The sequence below is a fragment of the Oxyura jamaicensis genome, chromosome 2, assembly GCF_011077185.1.
Source record: "Oxyura jamaicensis isolate SHBP4307 breed ruddy duck chromosome 2, BPBGC_Ojam_1.0, whole genome shotgun sequence".
NCBI lineage: Eukaryota > Metazoa > Chordata > Aves > Anseriformes > Anatidae > Oxyura > Oxyura jamaicensis.
In genome coordinates, this window is record NC_048894.1 from 118,219,610 (window position 1) to 118,242,745 (window position 23,136).

Consider the following 23,136-nt stretch of genomic DNA (forward strand, 5'->3'; position numbering starts at 1 on the left):
AATGTCAATTTCTACAGGGATGGAAACAAGAAACAAAATATTTCAGAGAAGGACATTTGTTTCTGCTTCTGTCTGCAGCTTCGGCTAAAAGATCTGGACACTAAACAAGACTTGGGCTTTTTCACTGAAGCCCAGTGTCTGTTTGGAGAAGATGGATCTGAGACTGTGACAGAGCTAGCGGCAGTCAGACCAGACAAAGCACCACTCAGGGGTATGTTGCTGAACAAGAAATGAATACGTAAGCAAGTACACACACAAACTCCCACAAAGTTGTGAACTACCTAATGCAATGAGCACAATGAGCAAGACTGTGAAACATTTTATAATAAAAAACTCACTCAAAATTATTTTTAAACATTCAGTCAAAATTCTTGGGTCTTTAATAATATGTATGGTTCACATATTTTTTCTGGTTTAAACCAGCTGATACATTGTGTTCACTAGGCTAAGTACCAGTTTGAAAGTCTGAAAAATACATAAAGCCCAGTTAGTATATTTTTGTTGAAATCTTCAGAAAAAGATGCTTATACTAGGTGAGGGAGGAAATCACAGATTCAAAAAAGGCATATGCAAATTCATAATGTCATGTTTCACAGAAGGAAAAAAGAAACATTATTTTTGAGGTTTTATTCAAACCCCATTTCTGCTGCAGTAAGGCACTGTTTAATTTAATCACTGTATTTAAAATATAACATCTTCCTTTGTTCTGACTACATTATAGAAAATATTTAGCAAAGAAAGATCATTCATTATACTAAATGAACAGAAGTCTTCTCAGTTAAAATATTTAAAACTTTTTACATTTGCTATCTAACTATATCTTAGTAGTCTGTTATAATATTTAATTCTTCACATAGTTCATCAAACCCATATAGAAAAAACCATGTGTCCTGCTGTCTCAAGCAATATTTACTATGTAACTTATCAGCAAAAAGTCATGACAAGCTGTTCTTTGTGGTGAATAATAATAATAATAATAATACATAACCAAATAAATAGCTGAGACATTTTTCCTGAACAAATTAATTGATGCTGGCTATAATTATCAAATTGCCAGTCAAAAACAGAATGCAGCTGATCCAGAAAAAAAAAAAAAGAGTGGATTTCATTTGTGTCGTATCTGTGTTTATCCTTTGGATGTAATAACATTATTACATTGATATATCCTAACTCAATTTTTTATAAGAATTTAAAGCTCATTAAAAAGCCTGACATAATCAGTGAGATACTTTCAGCTGATTTCAGTGACCACAGGATAAGACTCCACAACTAAGGCAGTGTTTTCCTCATTTGTAACAGTAAACATGGATTGTTGCATTGATTCATAAAGGACATTTCATCTTTAATGCTGTACTGTGTTGTTGTGAGGTAATTAGCAAGTTATATGAAACTCAGACAAAACATTAATGTCAATTAAGAAAACTTCTTTCCTTGGTCTAGAAATCAGTCTTTCACCTAGAATATATTGATTTATAATAATTGGTAATTATATTGCTAAGTTTGCTGATTTGGTAACATCTTGTGTCATTGATTTAGTAATGTGTCACTGATTTGTCGTAACAGAAGTTCTTTACTCGATCAGTGTTCATACGGGAACATTGCCTGCATCAGGGACTGATGCAGACATATTTATCACTATATTTGGAGAGCAGGGAGATTCCTGCAAAAGAAGACTAAACCACTCACATTTTGAAAGAGGACAGGTTAGTACTGAGTTACGTTCCTTACCTGTTTAATATGTTTCATTTATTGCTTTCTTCCAAAACCATATTTCTTTTCAATTATAAAATACAAGCACTGATTTTACAGTTAGTAGCCTGTGGAAAAGATGTGTTGCTTACTAAGAATGGACATTTTACTTGACCTTGAATTGTAGTTTAAGAAAAGTTCAAGTTGCAATAAATTGAAAAGCCACAAACATTAGTAACTGATCGAAGCTGAAAGACGTACTGTTCACATAAACTCGTGGCTTCGAGACTGGTGTGACCGGCAGAATTTTGGTTTCTTTGATCATGGGAAGGTCTATGCTACACCGAGCCTGATGGCACCAGATGGGATGCGCCTCTCTCGGAGAGGGGTAAGGATCTTAGGTCAGGAGTTGACAGGGCTGATAGATAGGGCTTTAAACTAGAGTCGAAGGGGGAAGGGGCTAAAACCAGGCGAGCCGGTGAAGACCTAAGGGATGGTACGCTAGAATCAGAGGGGCTGTGTGCCAGTGGGGTCCTTTGGTCAGATCCACAAGGTGCTGAGTGTAAGGAGACGCACCTGAAGTGCTTTTACACAAACGCACGCAGTATGAGGAATAAAATAGATGAGCTAGAAGTCCTGGCCCAGTCCCGCAACTACGACATCATCGGCATAAGCGAAACCTGGTGGGATGAGTCCTGTGACTGGGGTGTTGCGATAGATGGTTACAGGCTCTTCAGGAGGGACAGGCAGGGTAGGCGAGGTGGTGGGGTGGCGATGTATGTGAAGCAGGGGCTGGACTGTGTGGAACTTCAGGTTGGCGATGGCAAAGTTGAGAGCCTCTGGGTAAGGATCAAGGGACGAACTAATAAAGGGGATGTAGTTGTGGGAGTCTATTACAGACCGCCTGGCCAGGATGATAGCGCCGATAAATTATTCTTTACAGAACTAAGAGAGGCCTCGAGATTAACTCCCCTTGTCCTTATGGGGGACTTCAACTTGCCGGACGTTAACTGGGAGTGCCACACGGCTGACACGAGCAAGTCCAGGAGGTTCATGAAGCACCTAGATGATAACTTCTTGGTACAGGTGCTAACGGAGCCAACTAGGAAAGGTGCCCTCCTAGACCTGTTGCTAGAAAACAGAGAGGGTCTGGTGGGAGATGTGGTGATTGGTGGCCGCCTCGGTCATAGCGACCATGAAGTGGTTGAGTTCAACATTTATGGTGACAGAAGGAAAAGCGCCACCAAAACCTCATCCCTAGATATGGGGAAAGCGGACTTCAGGCTGCTCAGGGAACTAGTCAGTAAGGTCCCCTGGGAAACTGCTCTTGAAGGCCTCGATGTCCACCAGTGCTGGTCACTCTTTAAGCGATGCCTCCTAGAAGCACAAGATAAGGCAATTCCAAAATATCGCAAGTCAGGCAGGCGGGGCAGGAAGCCGGCGTGGCTGACCAGGAACATTCTAATGGAGATTAGGCGGAAACAGAGAGTGTTTCGCTACTGGAAGGAGGGCCAGGCGTCATGGAAAGAATACAGGGATGCTGTTCGTGTTTGTAGGGAGAAAGTTCGAGTGGCCAAAGCACAGCTAGAGTTGAAGCTGGCTGTGTCTGTGAGAGAAAATAAAAAGGGTTTTTTTAGATATGTAAATGGAAAAAGGAGAACTAAAGAAAACATAGGGCCGCTCCTTGATAGGGAAGGTCTCCTCACAGACGATGACGTAGGCAAAGCAGAGACGCTTAACGCCTTCTTTGCCTCTGTCTTCAATGCCGATGATGGGCTTCGGGACCCAGGGTGCCCTGAGCTGGAGGACCGGGACGGTGGGGATGACAAACTCCCAACTGACCCTGAACGAGTGCGGGATTTGCTACTCCACCTGGATCCCTACAAGTCCATGGGTCCGGATGGGATTCATCCCCGGGTGCTGAAAGAGCTGGCGGATGTCATCGCGGAACCTCTATCAATTATTTTTCAACGATCCTGGGAATTTGGAGAGGTCCCGGTAGACTGGAAGCTGGCAAATGTTGTGCCAATTTTCAAGAAGGGTCAGAAAGAAGACCCTAGCAATTACAGGCCTGTCAGTCTCACGTCAGTGCCTGGTAAAATCATGGAGAAGTTGGTTCTCGGACTTATTGAGGCGCACCTGGGGGACAAAGCAGTCATTGGTCCCAGCCAGCATGGGTTTGTGAAGGGTAGGTCCTGCCTAACTAACCTGATTTCCTTTTATGATAAGATCACCCGTATGGTGGACCAAGGGAAACCAGCTGATGTGATTTTTTTGGACTTCAGCAAGGCTTTTGACACGGTTTCCCATAGGATCCTACTGGACAAAATGTCCACCATACAGCTAAATAAAAACATCATACGATGGGTGAGCAATTGGCTAACGGGCAGGGCCCAAAGGGTTATGGTAAATGGAGCTGCGTCAGGCTGGCGGGCGGTCACCAGTGGGGTCCCTCAAGGCTCCATTTTAGGGCCGGTACTTTTCAATATTTTTATAAATGATCTGGATGTAGGAATAGAGGGTATTTTGAGCAAGTTTGCTGATGACACCAAACTTGGAGGAGTTGTGGACTCAAATGAGGGCGTAAAGGCCTTGCAGAGGGATCTGGACAGGTTGGAGAGCTGGGCGATCACCAACCGCATGAAGTTCAATAAGAGCAAGTGCCGGGTCCTGCACCTGGGACGGGGAAACCCTGGCTGCATGTACAGACTGGGCGATGAGACGCTGGAGAGCAGCCTGGAAGAGAGGGATCTGGGGGTCGTGGTAGACAGCAAGTTGAATATGAGCCAGCAGTGTGCCCTGGCAGCCAGGAGGGCCAATCGTATCCTGGGGTGCATCAAGAACGGCATCGCTAGTAGGTCAAGGGAGGTGATTGTCCCGCTCTACTCTGCGCTGGTGCGGCCTCACCTCGAGTACTGTGTGCAGTTCTGGGCACCACAGTATAAAAAGGACATGAAACTGTTGGAGAGTGTCCAGAGGAGGGCTACGAAGATGGTGAAAGGCCTGGAGGGGAAGACGTACGAGGAACGGCTGAGGTCACTGGGCCTGTTCAGCCTGGAGAAGAGGAGGCTGAGGGGAGACCTCATCGCAGTCTACAACTTCCTCGTAAGGGGTTGTCAAGAGGCAGGAGACCTTTTCTCCATTAACACTAGTGACAGGACCCGCGGGAACAGGGTTAAGCTGAGGCAGGGGAAATTTAGGCTGGACGTCAGGAGGGGGTTCTTCACAGAGAGGGTGGTTGCACACTGGAACAGGCTCCCCAGGGAAGTGGTCACTGCACCGAGCCTGTCTGAATTTAAGAAGAGATTGGACTGTGAACTTAGGCACATGGTCTGAACTTTTGGGTAGACCTGTGCGGTGTCGAGAGTTGGACTTGATGATCCTTAAGGGTCCCTTCCAACTCAGGATATTCTATGATTCTATGATTCTATGTTCTTAGAAACTGAAATTAAACCCAATGATATACAAAATTCTGTGGCTTAATTTCCATTTGTTTGTGAAGTTTACTTACATAGGAATATCAGGGTGATATGATGTGACTTCTTCCTGTGACTGCTTCTTTAAAATCTGCTTTGTAAAAAATATATATTTCTGATATAGTTTAAAAAGAGTTTTCAAATGTGTTAACTATTATATGCTAATTAACCTATTTATAAGTAGAATCATAAACAGGTAAAACTGCTTGTAAACATACTGTAACTGCTCAAGATAAATACTGGGAGAGAATTTCTGGTCAACCTTTGCCAGTTACAATATTAATGACTATATCTACACAACATGTTCACACATACCCAGGAATCAGTCTGGATATGACTAGATAGGATTTTAAAAAGACCTTTCAATTGATCTCTGTGCAACGAAACAGGATCCCCTATACTTGTTTCATACTGTTTCTTAAGATTTGTTGTGATTGAGATACCATAGCTTTCCAAGGCAGTCTGTTCCACTGCTTTGCTAGCTTTGCCCTTAGACAATTTTTTCTTTATTTGCATTACAATGTCAAAATATTTTCTCAAGAACAAAACCATGGTAGGTTTGCCTTATTGATTCAGCACAAATCTCCAGTCCAGGCTCATGTTTCTGCTGGCAGCCAATAGCTGGCTTCCAGGTAAGACTATATAAACAAGAGAAACATAGTATATACTCACCAGGCTGTTTTCCCAGCCTGTAGTTATCGACAGTTAAGTATCTTCTTGAACCAGCCACAACATCCTTGTGTTTGATAGCCACTGATAATTTGTTTCATAAATTCATGTGATTTCCCTTTAAACATGTGATGAGCATCCACAATGTCCTGTGGTAGTATGGAACACACTTTAACTACAACCCGCGTAAACCTTCCACATACCAGTTCCATCTGATTTCTATTCTTTTGCTGGAAGACGATGTGAATTATTTTTCCCTGTCACCCCATCTTTGACATTCTTGGTTTTACATAACTCTGTTCTATGCTCACTTGTTATGTCTCTGGGTTGTTCATTGTTTGTTGAGTAGAAGAACACATCTTTATCATCCTAGTTAACACTGCATGTCACAGAATCATAAAATGGTTTGGGTTGGAAGGGACCTTAAAATCTCATCCTCCCAGTGCCAACCTCCCTGCCATGGTCAGGGGCACATCCCAGCAGACCAGGTGGCTCAAAGCCCCATCCAGCCTGGCCTTGAACACCTCCAGGGATGGGGCATCCACAGCTTCTCTTGGCAACCTGTGCCAGTGCCTCACTACCCTCTGAGTAAAAAAATTCTTCTTAAATATCTAATCAAAATTTCTTTAGTTTAAAACCATTCTCTTTCTCCTATCACTACACTCTGTGACAAAGAGTCCCTCTTCTGCTTTCTTGTAGGCCTCCTTTAGGTAGTGGAAGGCTGCTACAAGGTCTCCCCAGGGCCTTCTCTTCTCCAGGCTGAACATCCCCAGCTCTCTCAGCATGTCTTCATAGGAGAGGTGCTCCAGCCCTCTGATTATCCTTGTTGCCCTCTAGACCTGCTACAACAGCCCCATGTCCTTCTTGTGCTGACGGCCCCAGAGCTGAACACAGCACTACAGCTGGGGTCTCACAAGAGCAGAGTAGAGGGGCACAATCACCTCTCTTGCCCTGCTGGCCATGGTTCTTTTGATGCAGCCCAGGAAATGGTTGGCTTCCTGGGATGCAAGCACACACTAATGACTCATGTTGAGCTTCTATGATTCTATGATTCTCATCAACCAACACCCCAAGTCCTTCTCCTCAGAGCTGCTTTTTTAATATCTTTTTTTGACTTAAGTAATATATTTACAACTTCTTTAAAATTTTGTTGACACCTCCTCTGCTTCTATTTTTTCTTCTTTGTAATAGATCTTTAGCTCAGTTCTAGGTATTATATTCAGAAAACCGTTGCTGTGAATGGTCTGTGTGATATAGCAGACTGTGCACTTTGATGCAGGACACCTACATCGTAGTTTACCTGACTTTTCAAATGTGTCATTTCACATTCCTAAAGACCCTCATTGCCCATTGTAATATGAAGATAACCAATACTTTTGAGAAGAATGAAAAGAGGTAAAGGTATATATTTCAATTAAGCTTACTCCTCCTTTAATTTACTACCGAGAAAAATGACATATGTCATGTCATTAAGCAAATACACTTAACTTACGATTTTCTTAGAAATAATATAGTGCTAGATTCCAAAAAAAATGTAGTGTCCTATTACCTACTGAAATTCATAGAATCATAGAATATCCCAAGTTGGAAGGGACCCACAAAGATCATCTAGTCCAACTCCTGGCTCCACACACTCTTCCCAAAAATTCAGACCATATAACTAAGAGCATAGTCCAGATGCTTCTTAAACTCCAACAGGCTTGGTGCCATGACTATGTCCCTGTTCCAGCCTGTTCCAGTGTGTGACAACCCTCTCAGTGAAGAAACTCTTCCTGATGTCTAGCCTAAACCTCCCCTGTTGCAGCTTGACACAGTTCCCATGGGTCCTATCAATGGTCACTAAAGAGAAAAGATTGGCACCTACCCCTCCACTCCCTCTTGTGAGGAAGCTGTAGACTGCAATGAAGTCTCCCCTCAACCTCCTCTTTTTCCAGGCTGAACAGGCCTAGTGACCTCAGCCACTCCTCTTACCTCTTCCCCTCTAGTCTCTTTACCTCTGGACACTCTCCAAGAGTTTAACATCCTTTTTGTACTGTGGTGCCCAGAACTGCACACAGTACTTGAGGTGAGGCCACACCAGTGCAGAGAGAGCGGGACAATCACTTCCCTCGACTGACTAGCGATGCCGTGCTTGATGCACCCCAAGGATATGGTTGTCCCTTCTGGCTGGCTGCCAGGGCACACTGCTGGCTCATATTCAACTTGCTATCAACCACAACGCCAGATCCTTCTCTGCGGGGCTGCTCTCCAGCATCTCATTGCCCAGTCTGTACGTATAGCCAGGGTTGCCCTATCCCAGGTACAGGACCCGGCACTTGCTTTTGTTAAACTTCATGTGGTTGGTGATCGCCCAGCTCTCCAATCCATCCAGATCTCTCTGCAAGGCCTTTCCACTCTCAACAGAGACAACTTCTCCCTATTTAGTATCATCAGCAAATTTGCTCAAAACACCTTCTAGGCCTACATCCAAATCATTTATAAAAACATTGAAGAGAACTGGTCCTAATATGGAGCCTTGGGGGACCCCACTGGTGATCAGCTGACAGCCTGTTGCGGACCCATTTGCGGACACCCTTTGAGCCCTACCTGTCAGCCAATTGTCCAACCCTCAAGTGATGTTTTTTGTTTAACTGTATGCTGGACATTTTATTATGAAAGGGAAGATATTTAGTGATTTGTCCATAGTTTTATACTATCAAAAGTATTAAGCTATATTTTATACTATCAAAAGTATTAAGCTATATTTATCTTTCCTCTTCTGCTTTTTCTTAGTTTCTTGCAATCTTTTTTTTTTTTTTTTTTTTTTTTTTTTTTTTCCCTACAGGTTTCATTGTTTGCAGAATCCTGCTGCTTTAGTCCAAACTGTGTTATTAAGGTATAGGAAAAGGTTTGTGGTGTTGATTACCTGGATGATATTATTATAAACAATTAGAACAATTAATAAAGGACAAAAAGGTACATAGTCTGTGGCATAACCTGGAATAGAGATCTAAAAAGAAAAAAATTATAGTTTCAAGCTGAACATTAATATAGAGTCAGTGACACAGCAGTTAACGTTAAAGAAATCAGAGACACTATACTGAGCAGTAGATAAAAATGTTTGTCATAGAATCATAGAATGGCTTGGGTTGGAAGGGACCTCAAAGATCATCTAGTTACAACCTCCAATCCAAACAGATCTTTCCAAGCAGACCCTTTGATCTTTTTTTTTTTTTTTTTTTTTTTCCTGTGGACAATGAAATTTTTCTTCAGCTTAGACATTTTGTGTACTCATGTTCTTTGTAGTGCAATAGTTTATTGGGAGAAGGGTGAACAGTTTGATGGCAAAGTGTTCTGATGATACTGGTATTTAAGGCACCATGAATGAAAGTTGGTGGCAGAAACTACAGAAAGACTCACTACATTGATTGCCTAGGTAGTAAAATGGCAGATGAAATTCACTGTAGCTGAGTGTAAAGCAATGGATGTGAGGGGGAACCCCCCCTAAATTTTCATGCAAAATGATGGTCTATGAAAAAGCTTCTGCCCACAGGAAAGTGATCATGACATTATGATAACTCTATAATGGTATCAGCTTCGTGTTCAGTTGATGTGAAACCAAACTAAAACAAAACAAACCAAATCATAGAATCATAGAATTATAGAATCATAGAATATCCCAAGTTGGAAGGGATCCATGAGGATACTTTAGTCCAACTCCTGGATCCACACCAGACCACAAAAAATCAAACCATATGTCTGAGAACATCATACAAACACTTGAACTCCATCAAGCTCGGTGCTGTGACCACTTCCCTGGAGAACCTGTTCCAGTGCTTGATCACCCTCTTGGTGAAGAACCTTTTCCTAACATCCAACCTGATCCCCCTGATCCTCCCCTATCACAGCTCTATGGTGTTCCCTCAGGTCCTGTCACTGTCACCAGAGAGCAGAGATCAGCACCTGTCCCTCTTCTGCCCTTGTGAGATGAGATCTCCCCTCAGTCTCCCCTTTTCTAGGCTGAACAAACCAAGTTACCTCACCCGTTCCTCATACGTCTTGCCCTCTAGACTCTTCACTATCTTCATAACCCTCCTTTGGACACATTCTAAATAGTTTTGTCCTTCTTATCTGGTGGTGCCCAAAACTGCACACATTACTTGAGGTGAGGCCACACCAGTACAGAGCAGCGTGGGACTCCCCTTGACCAGCTAGCAATGCCATGCTTGATGCACCCCAGGGTACATCTGGCCCTTTGGGCTGCCAGAGTACACTGTTGACTCATGTTCAACTTGCCATTGATCAAAACCGTCAGATCCCTTTCCACAGGGCTGTTCTCCATCCTCCCATCTTGGAATCACAGAATCACAGAATGGCCGAGGTTGGAAGGAACCTCTGAAGATCATTTAATACAACCCCCCTGCTGAGCACGAAGGTATCCACATGGGTTCTTCTGGTTCTTCTCTGGAGAAGGAGACTCCATGACCTCTCTGGGCAACCCATTCCAGTGCTCTGTCACCCGCACAGTAAAGAAGTGCCCTCTCATATTCAGCCAGAACCTCCTGTGCTTCAGTTTGTGTCCATTGCCTCTCGTCCTCTTGCTGGACACAACTGAAAAGAGGCTGTCTCCATCCTCTTGGCAGGCTCCCCTCAGATATTTATACACATTGAATAGGTCTCCCCCCACTCTTCTCTTTCCCAGGCTAAAGAGGCCCAGTTCTCTCAGCGTGTCCTCATATGACAGGTGCTCAAGTCCTCTAATCATCTTTTTAGCTGTCCTCTGAACTTGTTCCCGTTCCAGTAGTTCTATGTGTCTCTTGTACTGGGGAGCCCTCACCAGGGCTGAGTAGAGGGGGAGGATCACTTCCCTTGACCTGGTGGCAACACTCTTCTGAATGCACCCCAGGATACTGTTGGCCTTGTTTGCCACAAGGGCACATTGCTTACTCATGATCAGCCTGCTGTCAACCAGGACTCCCACGTCCCTCTCTGAAGAGCTGCTTTCCAGCAGGTCAGCCCCCAGGCTGTACTGGTGCTTGTGGTTATTCGTCCCTAGGTGCAAGACCCTGAACTTGCCCTTGTTGAACTTCATGAGGTTCCTCTCAGCCCAACCCTCCAGCCTGTCAAGGTCCCTCTGAACAGTAGCACAGCCCTCTGGGGTACCAGCCACTCCATTTCCTAGTCCTTACATATATCCAGGATTGCCCTATCCCAGGTGAAGAAATCTTGTTATATTTAACGCAGTTGGTGAATGTCCAGCCCTCTAATTTGCCAAGATCTCTCTGCAAGGCCTCTCCACCCTAAGGGAATCAACTGTTCCTCCTAATTTAGTATCTTCTGCAAACTTACTTAATATGCATTCAAGTCCTGTATCCAGCTCATTTATAAAAATGTTGAAGAACTGGCTCCAAAATGGAGCTGTGGGGAACCCCACTGGTGACTGGCTGATGGTCTGATTGTAAACCTTTGAGCCTGACCCAAAGATTCCATTTGGTCAGGAATTACTAGAAAAAATGACGTGCCCACCCCCTCCAATGTAGAATATACTGTCATGCCTCCAGGTAAGTTCTCTTGTGAGGATGCATAATAAATTCTGTGCCTTTTACTGATTCACTTACTTACGATGTATAAAAAAGAAAGTCAAGTGATATGAAGTATCATACAATAAATGATTAAACAAACAAGTACTGTTTGGCCTAGACAAGGGATGTTATGAAGAAAGGATAGGGAGATAAGAAAAATAAAATGGCCTATAGAAAATGAGTACTTCTACTTTCTCATGAAATATGAGAACTCAATAGCATTAAATAAAACCTGCAGGTGGCAGATTCAAAGCAAAAGGAGGTGGCTTTTTACACAGTGCATAATTAATCTATTTTACTTTCTGCCACAAGATGTTGCAGATGGTAAAATGCATGTTGGTGCAAAGAGCAATTGCACATTGTCATGGAAGACAACCAATAAGCGAAAAGACACTCTGGCTTGGGAAATCCCTCAACCCCAAATTGCTAAAGCTTGAGAATGCTGATATTTAAGAATTATCTCTATAAATTTTCCCTCTTTCGAAACTCTTCCCCAGGAATCTAATATTGGCAGCTATCGGTGACAGGACTAGATGGATCTGTGGTCTGATATACTATTACCAGTCTTATATTATTTTTATAATAATTACATTAATGAAAAAGTTGGAACAAGGCTTTAGTGACAGTATCATGAATAGAAGGTGAAAGGAAGAGATGTAAAGGGCAAGCTGTCTTGAGGAACAGTATCATTGGAAAATATGAAGTGGACAGGAAAAGAAGACAAAGTTAAGGAAACTTGAGAGATATTAAAAAAGAACTCTCCTGGTCTCTCTTGACTGATAAAGGACTATAATATAAGGAAAAGCTAGGAAGACAAAAAAATATGGCAAAATATAAGAAAATACATTAGGGCAGAAAGGACAGCTTCTATTCCTTCAAGTAATCATGTATAACTTTTTCACCAATTTAATTGGTTAAATAAACGTGGATTGTAATTTTTCCTAGCTTTTATCTAAAGCAAGGCAATTTAAATAAAATTCTTTTGGCTTTTATTAATTACACTTCCAGTAGTGTGTTTAATACAGTTCCTAATGCCTTTATACTGAGCAGGGAAAAAAAAAAAGTAATGGCATCAACCAAAAGTACATTCTTGCTAAAGCTGAAGGAGTAGGCAATTTAATGTATTATTATGAAAATTCATTGATAACAATGGGTGATTATGACCACTGTTGTCTAATGACTGTTAATTATTATCACAAAGAATGAGACTAATGATAGGTCCCTTTTTTTTAGAGAGAGTTAGCTGTGAAGGAACATGAAAATTAGCAATACAGTCCATTTCCTCTAAGTCAAGGGTCATGTAGACTGACAAGAAAATTATATTTAGCTTGGAATAACAAAGAATAAAATTAAAAAGCAATGAGTGCTCCCAAAAAGTTATACAAGATGTTCCTCACTGCTATGTCTTAGTTTGGGCTGCATATGCATTACATGAAGGTCTGTAACTTCCCATGGTAACTGTTGGAGAGGTCATTGATATAAGAATTCTGGAAGTCCTAAGGCTGTGATAGGAATAATAACTCCGATGTTTTCTTTCTCTGAGCACATTATAGAGAATAGCCCCACACTGCTAGGAGAATGGGCCAGATGACATAATAATTTTTAAAAATCATCTCTTCTTTTGTTGCTTTCTGGTCATCATGCTTTTTCCTGTCTGGTGGCAAATTGGTTGGCAACAAATAAAAATTACAACGTCTGTTTCTACTATCCATCTGCATTTTTTTAATGTCACCCACACACATGCCCATGTATCTACCCACCCACTCACATTCTCTCTTGCATGGAACACATTCATTCTCTCACTCACATAATTTATTCATCCCAACATGCACTAGTGCAGTTGCCATTTAGCTTTTGTTTGCTGGTAGCAGTAGCAATATTTAAACAGATGTCTATTTACATCCGAAGAACACATCAATTCTTGCCTGTATGCGTGCACAGCCTTACTTATAGTTTCTAATGTCAGTACCATCCTTTGTTTGCATAGTCATCAACAGTGTCAGTATTTCTGTTTAGAGTTGAATAATGCTGCATTTGCTGTTTGAAAAATGGGATAACTCAGGATATAAAATACTTTGACACGTTTAAAAATCAAATGCCTTTTTAAAAGCAAGTTCAATTTACAAGGCCTATCCTGATATTTCAAACACTCCCTTTGATTCAGTTATGAGGAAGCGGCTGAATTTTCATGAGACTTCTGCAAGTAAATTAATGATCTGAGGTTTCTTTCCAGTGAAACTAGTGGAATATTTTTCATAACTGAGACTGAAATACAGTGATCATGAACAAGGAAAAATGCATACATTCAAGGGTCCACATATTTTTTGAATAAGGTCTCTAAAAAAAATGTCAAAATAGCAGAATATCTTTCTTTTCTGTTGGAAAGGAAAAGATACTTCAGTACTGAAAGTCTTTCCAAACATAGTCTTAAAAGTATATGGTTTTGTCAGTTTCATGCTATTTATTTTGCCTTTACCTTCTCAGGTCAGTATTTCTGAGATGAGAGCAGTAGACCTTGGGCAGTTAAGCCAAGTGCTTGTTGAGCACAATAACGTGGGTTATGGAGCTGGATGGTACCTGGATCGGATTGTCATTCATGAATCAGACAAGTCTGATGGCCAATATGCATTTCTTTGCCAGCAATGGTTAGACAGTGGAGTTGGCGATGCACAGATGGAAAGAATGTTGAGACTTCTTGGAAAAGTCAGGAATGGAATGCTGACAGGAAAGATTCATGGTAAGGTACTAAATCATCAAAATTCCATCTGTTTTTTTTTTTTTTTTTTTTTTTTAATTTTAATTCATATTATTTTTCAGGTTATATTTAAGACTAAAATCAAAATACAGAAACAATATAGCTTAAATTTTAGTTGTACCTCTCAAAATGTCTCTCAAAACCATTTCCAGACATGGCATATGTAATTATAATATTGAGGGGAGAAAGAGTGGATCAAAAAGAAGAGATTAAGTGATGGAGGCAATGGAGAAAGTATGTTTTTAGTTGAGGCTTGAAAAAAGCTAAAGCAGAAAGAGGTAGGTTGTTCCATATGGCACTCAATGCAGAGCAGAAGGCTCCTGCAACAGTGATGAAATTACAAGAAGAGATACAAAAACTCTTTTAGCAAATGAGACTTTCCCGTATGTTCATATATTTGCAAAGAAAAGCATTTGCTTTTATTTGCAGTTTTCTTTTTTACTTACATCAGTGGCATGAGTTCCTGCAGTTAGTTGATCTGAACCCAATATCCCATTCAAACTGTTTAATGAAAAAGGGACCAAACTTCAGAAACAACTTAGACATTGAAAACATGATAAGTCTTTTGTACTTTGTCACAGGACTGGATTTCTTGAGTGTTTCACAGGTCTTTTTTTCAAAGAGGTGTAAAACGTTGCTTTGGGTCCATTTATGAAATTTGTCTCAGAACTGGTAGACCAAACTATGTAAAGTTTAACTGATCTGAAGATGTTAATTTGCATTCTGAATCAACAGTTTTGTACATTGATCTTTATTGATTTCTATATTCAAGGGTATTCCATTTTATGCTTAAGGTGTTATGTTATGCATAGCTGCAGACCCAACAGTAGTAAGTACCCATATATTTAGCTACCTGTACTTTGTCCAGTAACAGATATTTTATATCACCTCTGAAAATACAAAAATAATGTTACTGAGACAACAGAAGGACAGAGTAGCATGGGAATACAAACATAGGATGAACAGCTTGAGTAGTGATAATTTCAAAATAAGAAATAGCTGTACTGCAACACTGCAAGTATTTCAGGTCTCTAAAAAGGTAGATTCTTTAAGTGCCCTACTACAGAGCAAGGCAGGGTTCTCCTGTGGGTTATTTAGAGCAGAAACCTAAGGCTGGTCAGGGTCTATTGTGTTTCTCTTCACTGACTATATAAAAGGTGTGAGAAATCTTGCATCCTTATCTAGTAGCTTTGTAAAAAAAATTCACCCTCACACACATATAGTCATCAAAAATTTGAGTGTAGACTCACTAATATTTTTTAGTCTATGATTGTTAAAACTCAGTTGTGAATCTATTCAACATCAGTCATCATCTGTGTATATAATACCTTTCAGAAGAATATTGCAGGTAAACAGAAAGCCTATAAGAAATTTAGAAGTAAGACTGATCAGCAAAGAGCACTATACCTCAGAGGTCAGAAAGTATATGGATACAACAGGACTTACTAAATGTCAGACTGAGTCAGATTTTATAAAGAATTAAAACAAATAGTAAAGGTTCTTCAACCATTTACTTAAAAAGAGGAAATGGAAAGATAACTGACTATGCAGGAGCAGTAAGGTGGAGACTAAAGGTGACATAGGTAGAGTCTCTAAACAAATTGAATACTTCTCCCTGTTTTCATTAAGGACCCACAATGTGGGCACAGAAAGCAAAATCAAAGTTACTAGTGGGAATGAAGTTATTGGAAATCACCAAATCTGACATACAAATACAGTTCAAGTTTCATGTAGTCAATGGCAACCAAAGCAGTCTTTAGCCCAGAATATTGAAGGAACAGAGAAGTGAGGTGGCAGATCCAGTAGCAAGGTTGTCAAAAAATGTTATGAAGGTGAGAGGTACAACTTGTAAATTGCAGAAGTAGTACTTCAATCTAAAATATAGAAAACATAAAGTAGTTAAGATACCAGATGTAAATAAGAAAGAAATTAGTTCACAAATTATAAATTGTAAAACAAAGTTGATACTTTTTAGAAATATTTTCCAGAAAGAGAAATGTAATGAAATTTACTCTGTCTAAATTTCCGTACTGAATTTTATTTGTTTTACGGGAAATTATTAGGTAATTGGAAATTAGAAAGTGGAGAGTAGTAGTAAAAGAAAAATTGTAAAGAGCTAGAGAAGGGAGAGTGAATGTGTTAATGGAGCTACAAAGCCAGGGTTATTGACAAGAGGATGAAAAGGCTGGAAGATAAACCCCGAGAATTGAAGGAAAGCAATAGAGCTGAATAGAGCAAAGCTAGAACACAATTAAACCCAAATCCAGCTATATATTTAAGCTCGTAATTCTGGTACAGGTTCCTAAGTTGCATACAATTTACTGGGAAATTAGGAACTAGGTAGTAGATATGAGTCTAAAATACTGTATTGGATCTGTATGTCTTGATTTCTACTACAAGAGTTCTTCAGCAGTATATGAGTAGGAGAAATACCTGGATTTGTTACACGATCACAGAATAATTTTGAGAAAGCAATGTGATTTGGTTGTGAATGAAGTAATTGTAACTGTACAATGTATGGAGGCATTATCAGTAAAAATAGAGAAGAACTAATGACAGTGTACAAAGAAACAACGATATTTCACCTCAAATACTGTGTACAGTTCTGACCATCTGTGTCCAGAGAAACTTGTTCGAACTTAAATGGATATAAAGAAGATGCGATGAGTGGTGATATGGCAAGACTTTGTTGTGAAAGGATATAAAACAAAAAACAACAACAACAAAAACCCCACAAACAAACAAAAAGCAATCTATGCAGACTAGCAAGTTAAAGGATGAAAATGAACACAGTTGAGATCTATCAAAGTAATTGGTGCTTACGTATCAAGAAGGAAAAATGTTATTTAAACTATTGAACAAAGTTGTCATAAAAATAAATTGATTTCATCAGACACTTACTGCCATTCCATCAAAATTAAAAGATTTCTGAGAAAAATAGAATGATTTTTACATAGTTCTCTCTTAGACTAAACTAAAGAAAATTAAAGAGATTATACAATATAGTTAAAATGTAACACCAGAGTAAGATGCTGTAGGATCCAACAGAGATAGTCCTTCCATTGTTCCTAAGCATCTATATAATAATAGTTTAATAGGCTATTCCAGTATTCCAGGGCTAAAAAAATCTGGAGTATGTCAGAGTTGATACTGTAAATTTTTATTTTAGTTCTATTTTTTTTTTTATATCATTGACTTTATTTGTATTTAATGTTCACAGACCTGAACGTGGTAGCTATTTATGATTAGCTGTAAAGTAATAAATTTCGAAGTTATTTTAGATGATTTCAAGGATTACGAGAGCATTTTTTTTTTTTACTTTCACAGCATTCTGAATTCATGGCATAGATCCCCACCTCCTGTAAAGAAACAAAGCTTTATTTAAATTAATTTATACTAGGAGATGAAGATTTGCCTGTTATAGTTAGAAAACAGGACTTTACAGGACTATGAAAATTGCTGTTTCCATTACTCAAAGTAAAATACTTCCAGATTGCAAAATAGCCATTAGAAATTATTAAATTCATACTTTGGCTCATTTTTCATAAACAAAACTCAATTGGTTGTGGTCCATTATATATGAGTCCAGGTAGCCAAAGCCTTTCTGCAGAAGTCATGATTATTTTTAATGAAAAACATGATTTTTATAGTCCTGAATTTTCCATACATATTATTAACACAAATGAGCATGTTAAAGCTAGTGAAGTCAGTCGTATATTGGGGAGTGCAAATTTTTGATCCGGATTTTGCTAATTGAAGGTTTGTAGCTAAATATATTAGCATCTCCATTCGGTATACAGTTATAAAGGGTATCCAGGAGCCTACTTTTTATCAATCTGCAGTCCTTATGGGCCTCCAGGTGACTGTTAATTCATCTGGAATATTTAAAAGCACAAAGCACTTCAAACGAGACCTTTAGGTTGAACATGAGATACTATTCTTTCAAAAAGTGCCCAGTGACAGGAAAAGAGGCAATGGAAACAGACTGGTGAACATGAATCAGCAATGTGCCATTGCTGCTAAGAAGGCTAACAGCATTCTTGGCAGCGTTAGGCAAAGTATCACCAGCAGGTCAAAAGTCATGATCCTCTACTCATGGTTGGTGAGGCCACATCTGGGTCCTATTCTGGGCCTCCCAGTACAAGAGAGACATGAACATACTGCAAAGAGTCCAACATAAGGCCACCAAGATGACCAAGGGATTGGAGCACCTGTCTTGTGACAAGAGACTGAGGGAGCTGAGATTGTTCAGCCTGGAGAAGAGAAGGCTCAGGGGGGATTTCATAAATGTCTATAAATATCTGAAGGAAGGGTGTAAAGGGGATAGATCCAGGCTCTGTTCAGTGCTCAGTGCTAGGACAAGAGGAAATGGGCACAAACTGGAACACGAGAAGTTCCACCTAAACACCGGGAAGCACTTTACTGTGAGGGTGACAGAGTAATTGCACAGGTTGCCAAGTGAAGTTGTGGAATCTCTGCCTGGAGGTCTTGAAAAGCTGTCTGGACATGGTCCTGGACAGTATGCTCTAGGTGTTCTTGCTGGGGGTTGAACCAGATGACCTCCAGAGGTCCCTTCCAACCTCAATAACTACATGATGCTATGGTATTCTGTGAATATAATTTTCCTTTATTATTATTATTATTATTATTATTATTATTTTCTAAAGGAAAACTCCTGGGTTTTCTGTGTGCCTCAAGTCAGCAAATCTCTGTGCTGTTCTATAGGACTCTATATCAAGTTCTGAACCAGTTTCTCTCTTCTTGTTACAGAATATATGTAGCAAATTTTAATAACCTAATTTAGGTAGCTCCTCAAAAAGTTGAAATGCAAACAATAACCTCCAGGATCAAAGGCAAACCTGATAACCAGTACTATCTAGAAGAAACTATGCTGGTTTTAGGTGGTGATTGGTGAGAAAGAGATTAAAATAATCAGAGAAGACAATTAAGAGGGGAAAAAGGTCAGTAAGTTGTCAAGGCTCTTCATAAAGCTCTGGTATGGAACTAGCAGTCTTATCTGCACAGTCCTACTAGCCTGGTCCCTCTTTAAAGGGTCAGCTCTCATTAGAGAAATGCTAGCATCTAAATCTGTTTCTCTGTGTGTACTATGCCAATAACAAGTGAATCTATTACGTTCCAAGGTTTTAGTTCAGTGCAAAGGTGGGAATGGTTTGCTAATCACTCACTAACTCAGCCTATTACAAATTGCTGTATTATTTTGGATATTCAGCAAATTAATTAATTAATTGCTACTATTTTGCTTCAACAGGGACATGGGATGTCTTTGTCACAACTAGTGATATTTCTTCCAGTTCCTTGAATCCTAAAATGTCTCTAACTGTGTGTGGTGAAAAAGGTGCCTGTACTTCAGTCATATTTGCAAAAGGATCACTTAAAAAAAAACATGTTTATGAGACTTCAATTGAACTAAATAAGAAATTCAATACTATATTTAAAGTTCGCCTAGAAATTGAAGAAGCTGGAGAAGGAGAGACTTGGCATTGCCGTGAGGTAAAAAATAAAACTAAAGCATAATAGTTCATATATTTATTGTAAGATTATCTTATTTCTGCATTCCATGGTCAGTACTTCTGGTTTCCTTTTGAAATTACATAATTTTTGATTTACAAAAATAAGTGCATCTGGTAATTCAACACTGACAGTGATACATTCAGAGAATGCTAAAAGAATTTGTTAAAAATAGCTTTGGATATCAAAAATCTTGTAAATTTAAGTGGACTTCTGGAGGGAGTATGCACAGATGTGCCATTAACTATAGCACAACCCATTGTCTCCTTTTGGAGATGGAACCACTCAAATGCAGTGCAGAATTTACATAACCCCAAGTTGACTGTTACATGTTGTGGACCCAGTGAACTGAGGCAAACAATTAAGCAAGACACCAGAAATGCATTTTGATGAAAATATCTGCCATTTAAGTTGGCATGTGAAAAAAAGAAGTGAATAGCAAAAGTGACAATCTTTCTTCTGATGTCCAAGATGCTGAAGTTAAAATCTGACATCACACTGAAATTGCTGTGGCACTTTACAAAATGTATCTTTATCCTCTTATGCTGGGAAAATAAAAAGTGCTTTAAGGGAAAGAATAATCTTCTTTCAAACTACAGACACACTTTTGCGCATAAATACTTTTATTTTGTTCTCATTAAAAATTGGAGAAAAAAATAATTTTATTTTCTGTTACATGATACTAAATAGACAACTGAACCCGTTGACATTTAACTGTTAGGCAGGTTGCTAATTTCATCTTCATCACCTAACAAATCTATTGATAAAATTAAGACTGCTTCTTGGAGACAGTGTATCACTGAAAAAAAAAAAAAAAAGGAGAACAGAAACTTGGCTGTTGCAGTGGTATCTATTAATCTGCTTTACTTCATTAGCTCATAACAGCAATTCAAAGCTGAGTTAGAAAATAATCAGCATCATTTATATAGAAAAAGAAAAGGTACACATTTATATCAGGTAGAACTAGAAAGAGAAAGAAAATATAAGCTACCAGGGTTTTAGGAAGATGTTTGCTCTGTTATTCCATGGATTCTATAGCAGGCCTGGTTGAATTATTGTATGAAATAACTACGTTGATGTAACAGTTGTGGATAATACCTATTATCAAAGCCAGGTTATCAGTCTGTTTACACTGCTTATTAAATTTACACTGCAGGATGGTCAGTTCTATGCCATTTTATTTTGGTTTTACAAGACTTTTTTCACAGAGGCTGAGATTTCCACCTTCTATCACAAGCAGGTGCTTCAGATCGTTGAATTCCATATATAGTTTCAGAATTCAAATTAGAACTGTAACTGCAAAATAATTACCTTGAAATTTTTGAGGAAAATGAAATCATTATAAAGTAATATCTGGGACAAAGAAAAAAAAAAAAAGAACTTTATTTCTGAAGAATGGAGAAGCTAACATCTTTATTCTTGATATTCAATTGTTGAAGAAATAAAGCACAGTCAATAAAATGTGATTGTCAAGAAACTGTTCAGGAATGTAGATGTTAGTATGAAAAGGAAATAGTATTAACTCTATACTTTGCCCTTCTTTTTAAAAAATATTTTCAATGTGTCTGCCATCATGAAAAGTAATAGCAGTCTTCTGAAGATGAAAAAAAAATGCTACAATCTCCCATCAACAATTGCTAAACAAAGTTCACTGAACTTTCTGAGTTAAAGGTTTGGTCATTTTTAAGTGATAGTGAATTAAGTCATGACAAAATGAATGAGTAAATTTTCTGTGCTCTGTTAAAAGTGGGGTTACTTCCTGAAATATATTTTCAACTGTTTTCTCTGGTCTATCTTAAAACAGTTTAGAAAACGGAACTTTTGTCTCCTATTGTAGCTGGTAGTGTCATAGTACGAGAAGCGTCATTATCAAAATCTCTTTCCATACAATAAGACTAAGCTGCATAGCTTAGTCAGTATCACCCTTTGACTACTTTATATACAATGTTTAATAGACATTCAAAATATTCAGTAATATCTGTATATTCATATAATACATATGTGCAGATATATACGTCATAAACATGCTCAATTTCAATTTTTCATATTTTTTTTCTCCCAGAAATGCTAATTTTTCTTCCTCCAATTACTCAGAATGAGAAGACATTCTTCCCTAAAAAATATGGTTTATTGACATTTCTCACAAGTTGAAATAGACATATCAACACTTCTTTTTCATCCATATGCTGAATGAATAGATTACATAAAGGAACCTTTCTGAACCATTCCAAATCATTTTTTTTTTTCCCTGTAGTGCAACAGTCTCTACAGCAATACTGCTGACAAGACTTTAATTATTTTTTAATTGGGAAAATCTCTATTTCTTGTCTTTTAAAAATCTTTTTAAAAAACAAAAACAAAAACAAAAACATTTTAGAAAATTTATTTCCTCTTCTGTTTTAGTATTGCACTATGTGTACTCTGTCAGTGTTTTTCAGCAGTATGTCTTGATATAGTTTGGTCTAGAGCAAATGACACATGCTAAAAGTACTTCTTTTTGTTCTTTGGTAAGGTAAAGCTTCAACACAGAGAAAGCAAAATTCTTCTCGAATTTCCATTTTGTTGCAACTTTGCAGACGATGAAGGAGTAAGAGTGGCTGAGCGTCCAGTTCTCACAGATGATTCTCCTTTTCCAGCAGGTTTGTCACAAATCAGAAACACTGGAAAAGATGTTGCCAGTTATGATGGCTCAGATTTTCAGAGCATTCCAGAGGATTTATCAGAAAATTTGTATTCATTTTTTAAAAAGTATCTCAGTTCCTGTAGTTATTTGTGCATTTTGCATTCCAAGGCTGATTGAAATCAGTTTGGGACACATAAAAGAGCAAGCATGCAGCACTAAAAATATTAAAAATATTTCAAACAGTATTCAGAGTTCTGCTTTTTCTTGGTAATATTATTTGGTTCTCTCTCAGAGGAAGTACAGGAGATCCAGAAGAAATAACTCTCATGTCAGATAAGAAGGAGGTCCATCACCCCACAAACATCTGTTTGTATTGCTAGACTTTCAGACATTCTTCTAGTAGTTATATATCATGAAACTCCTTCTTGTGAGTTGTTCCTTGATCACATCAAGACCAGACAGTTTTCATTTGTTCTGTGTTTGTTTACGGATTTGATAACCACAGCTAGTGAAGAATGCATAAGCTCTTGTCCTAAATGGATATTCTGCCATGAGAATATCACAGTTACAAGCAAGGTTTTCCCAAAAGATAAGGGAATAGATCATTAGAACAAGTAATCTGTGTGTTCCTTACTTTAATCTGCTGTGTTTTCAAAGCTAATCCCAAGAAAAACACTTGGGCAGAAGCAACTTGAATATAAATTTGAAAGGTGTACTGCTGGAGTATTCCCTGGAAAGGCACTTTGCCTTTTAAATATTTTCACGTTTTTCTTTCTTTCTTTCTTTCTTTCTTTCTTTCTTTCTTTCTTTCTTTCTTTCTTTCTTTCTTTCTTT

At 38.9% G+C, this 23,136-nt stretch overlaps 1 protein-coding gene across 4 annotated transcripts in view; it reads left to right on the plus strand.

Annotated features, from left to right (window-relative positions):
* RP1 (RP1 axonemal microtubule associated) overlaps window positions 1–23,136 on the plus strand; it is a 217,760-nt gene that overhangs the window by 160,897 nt on the left and 33,727 nt on the right. For 3 of the 4 annotated variants that reach the window (XM_035318571.1, XM_035318574.1, XM_035318572.1), the window contains 5 exons: window positions 79–211; window positions 1,564–1,703; window positions 13,880–14,132; window positions 19,420–19,661; window positions 22,192–22,318. In XM_035318571.1, coding sequence (XP_035174462.1) covers window positions 79–211; window positions 1,564–1,703; window positions 13,880–14,132; window positions 19,420–19,661; window positions 22,192–22,318 — 895 coding nt within the window. The remainder of the gene's footprint in view (window positions 1–78; window positions 212–1,563; window positions 1,704–13,879; window positions 14,133–19,419; window positions 19,662–22,191; window positions 22,319–23,136) is intronic. The other variant, XM_035318573.1, reaches the window with a different exon arrangement.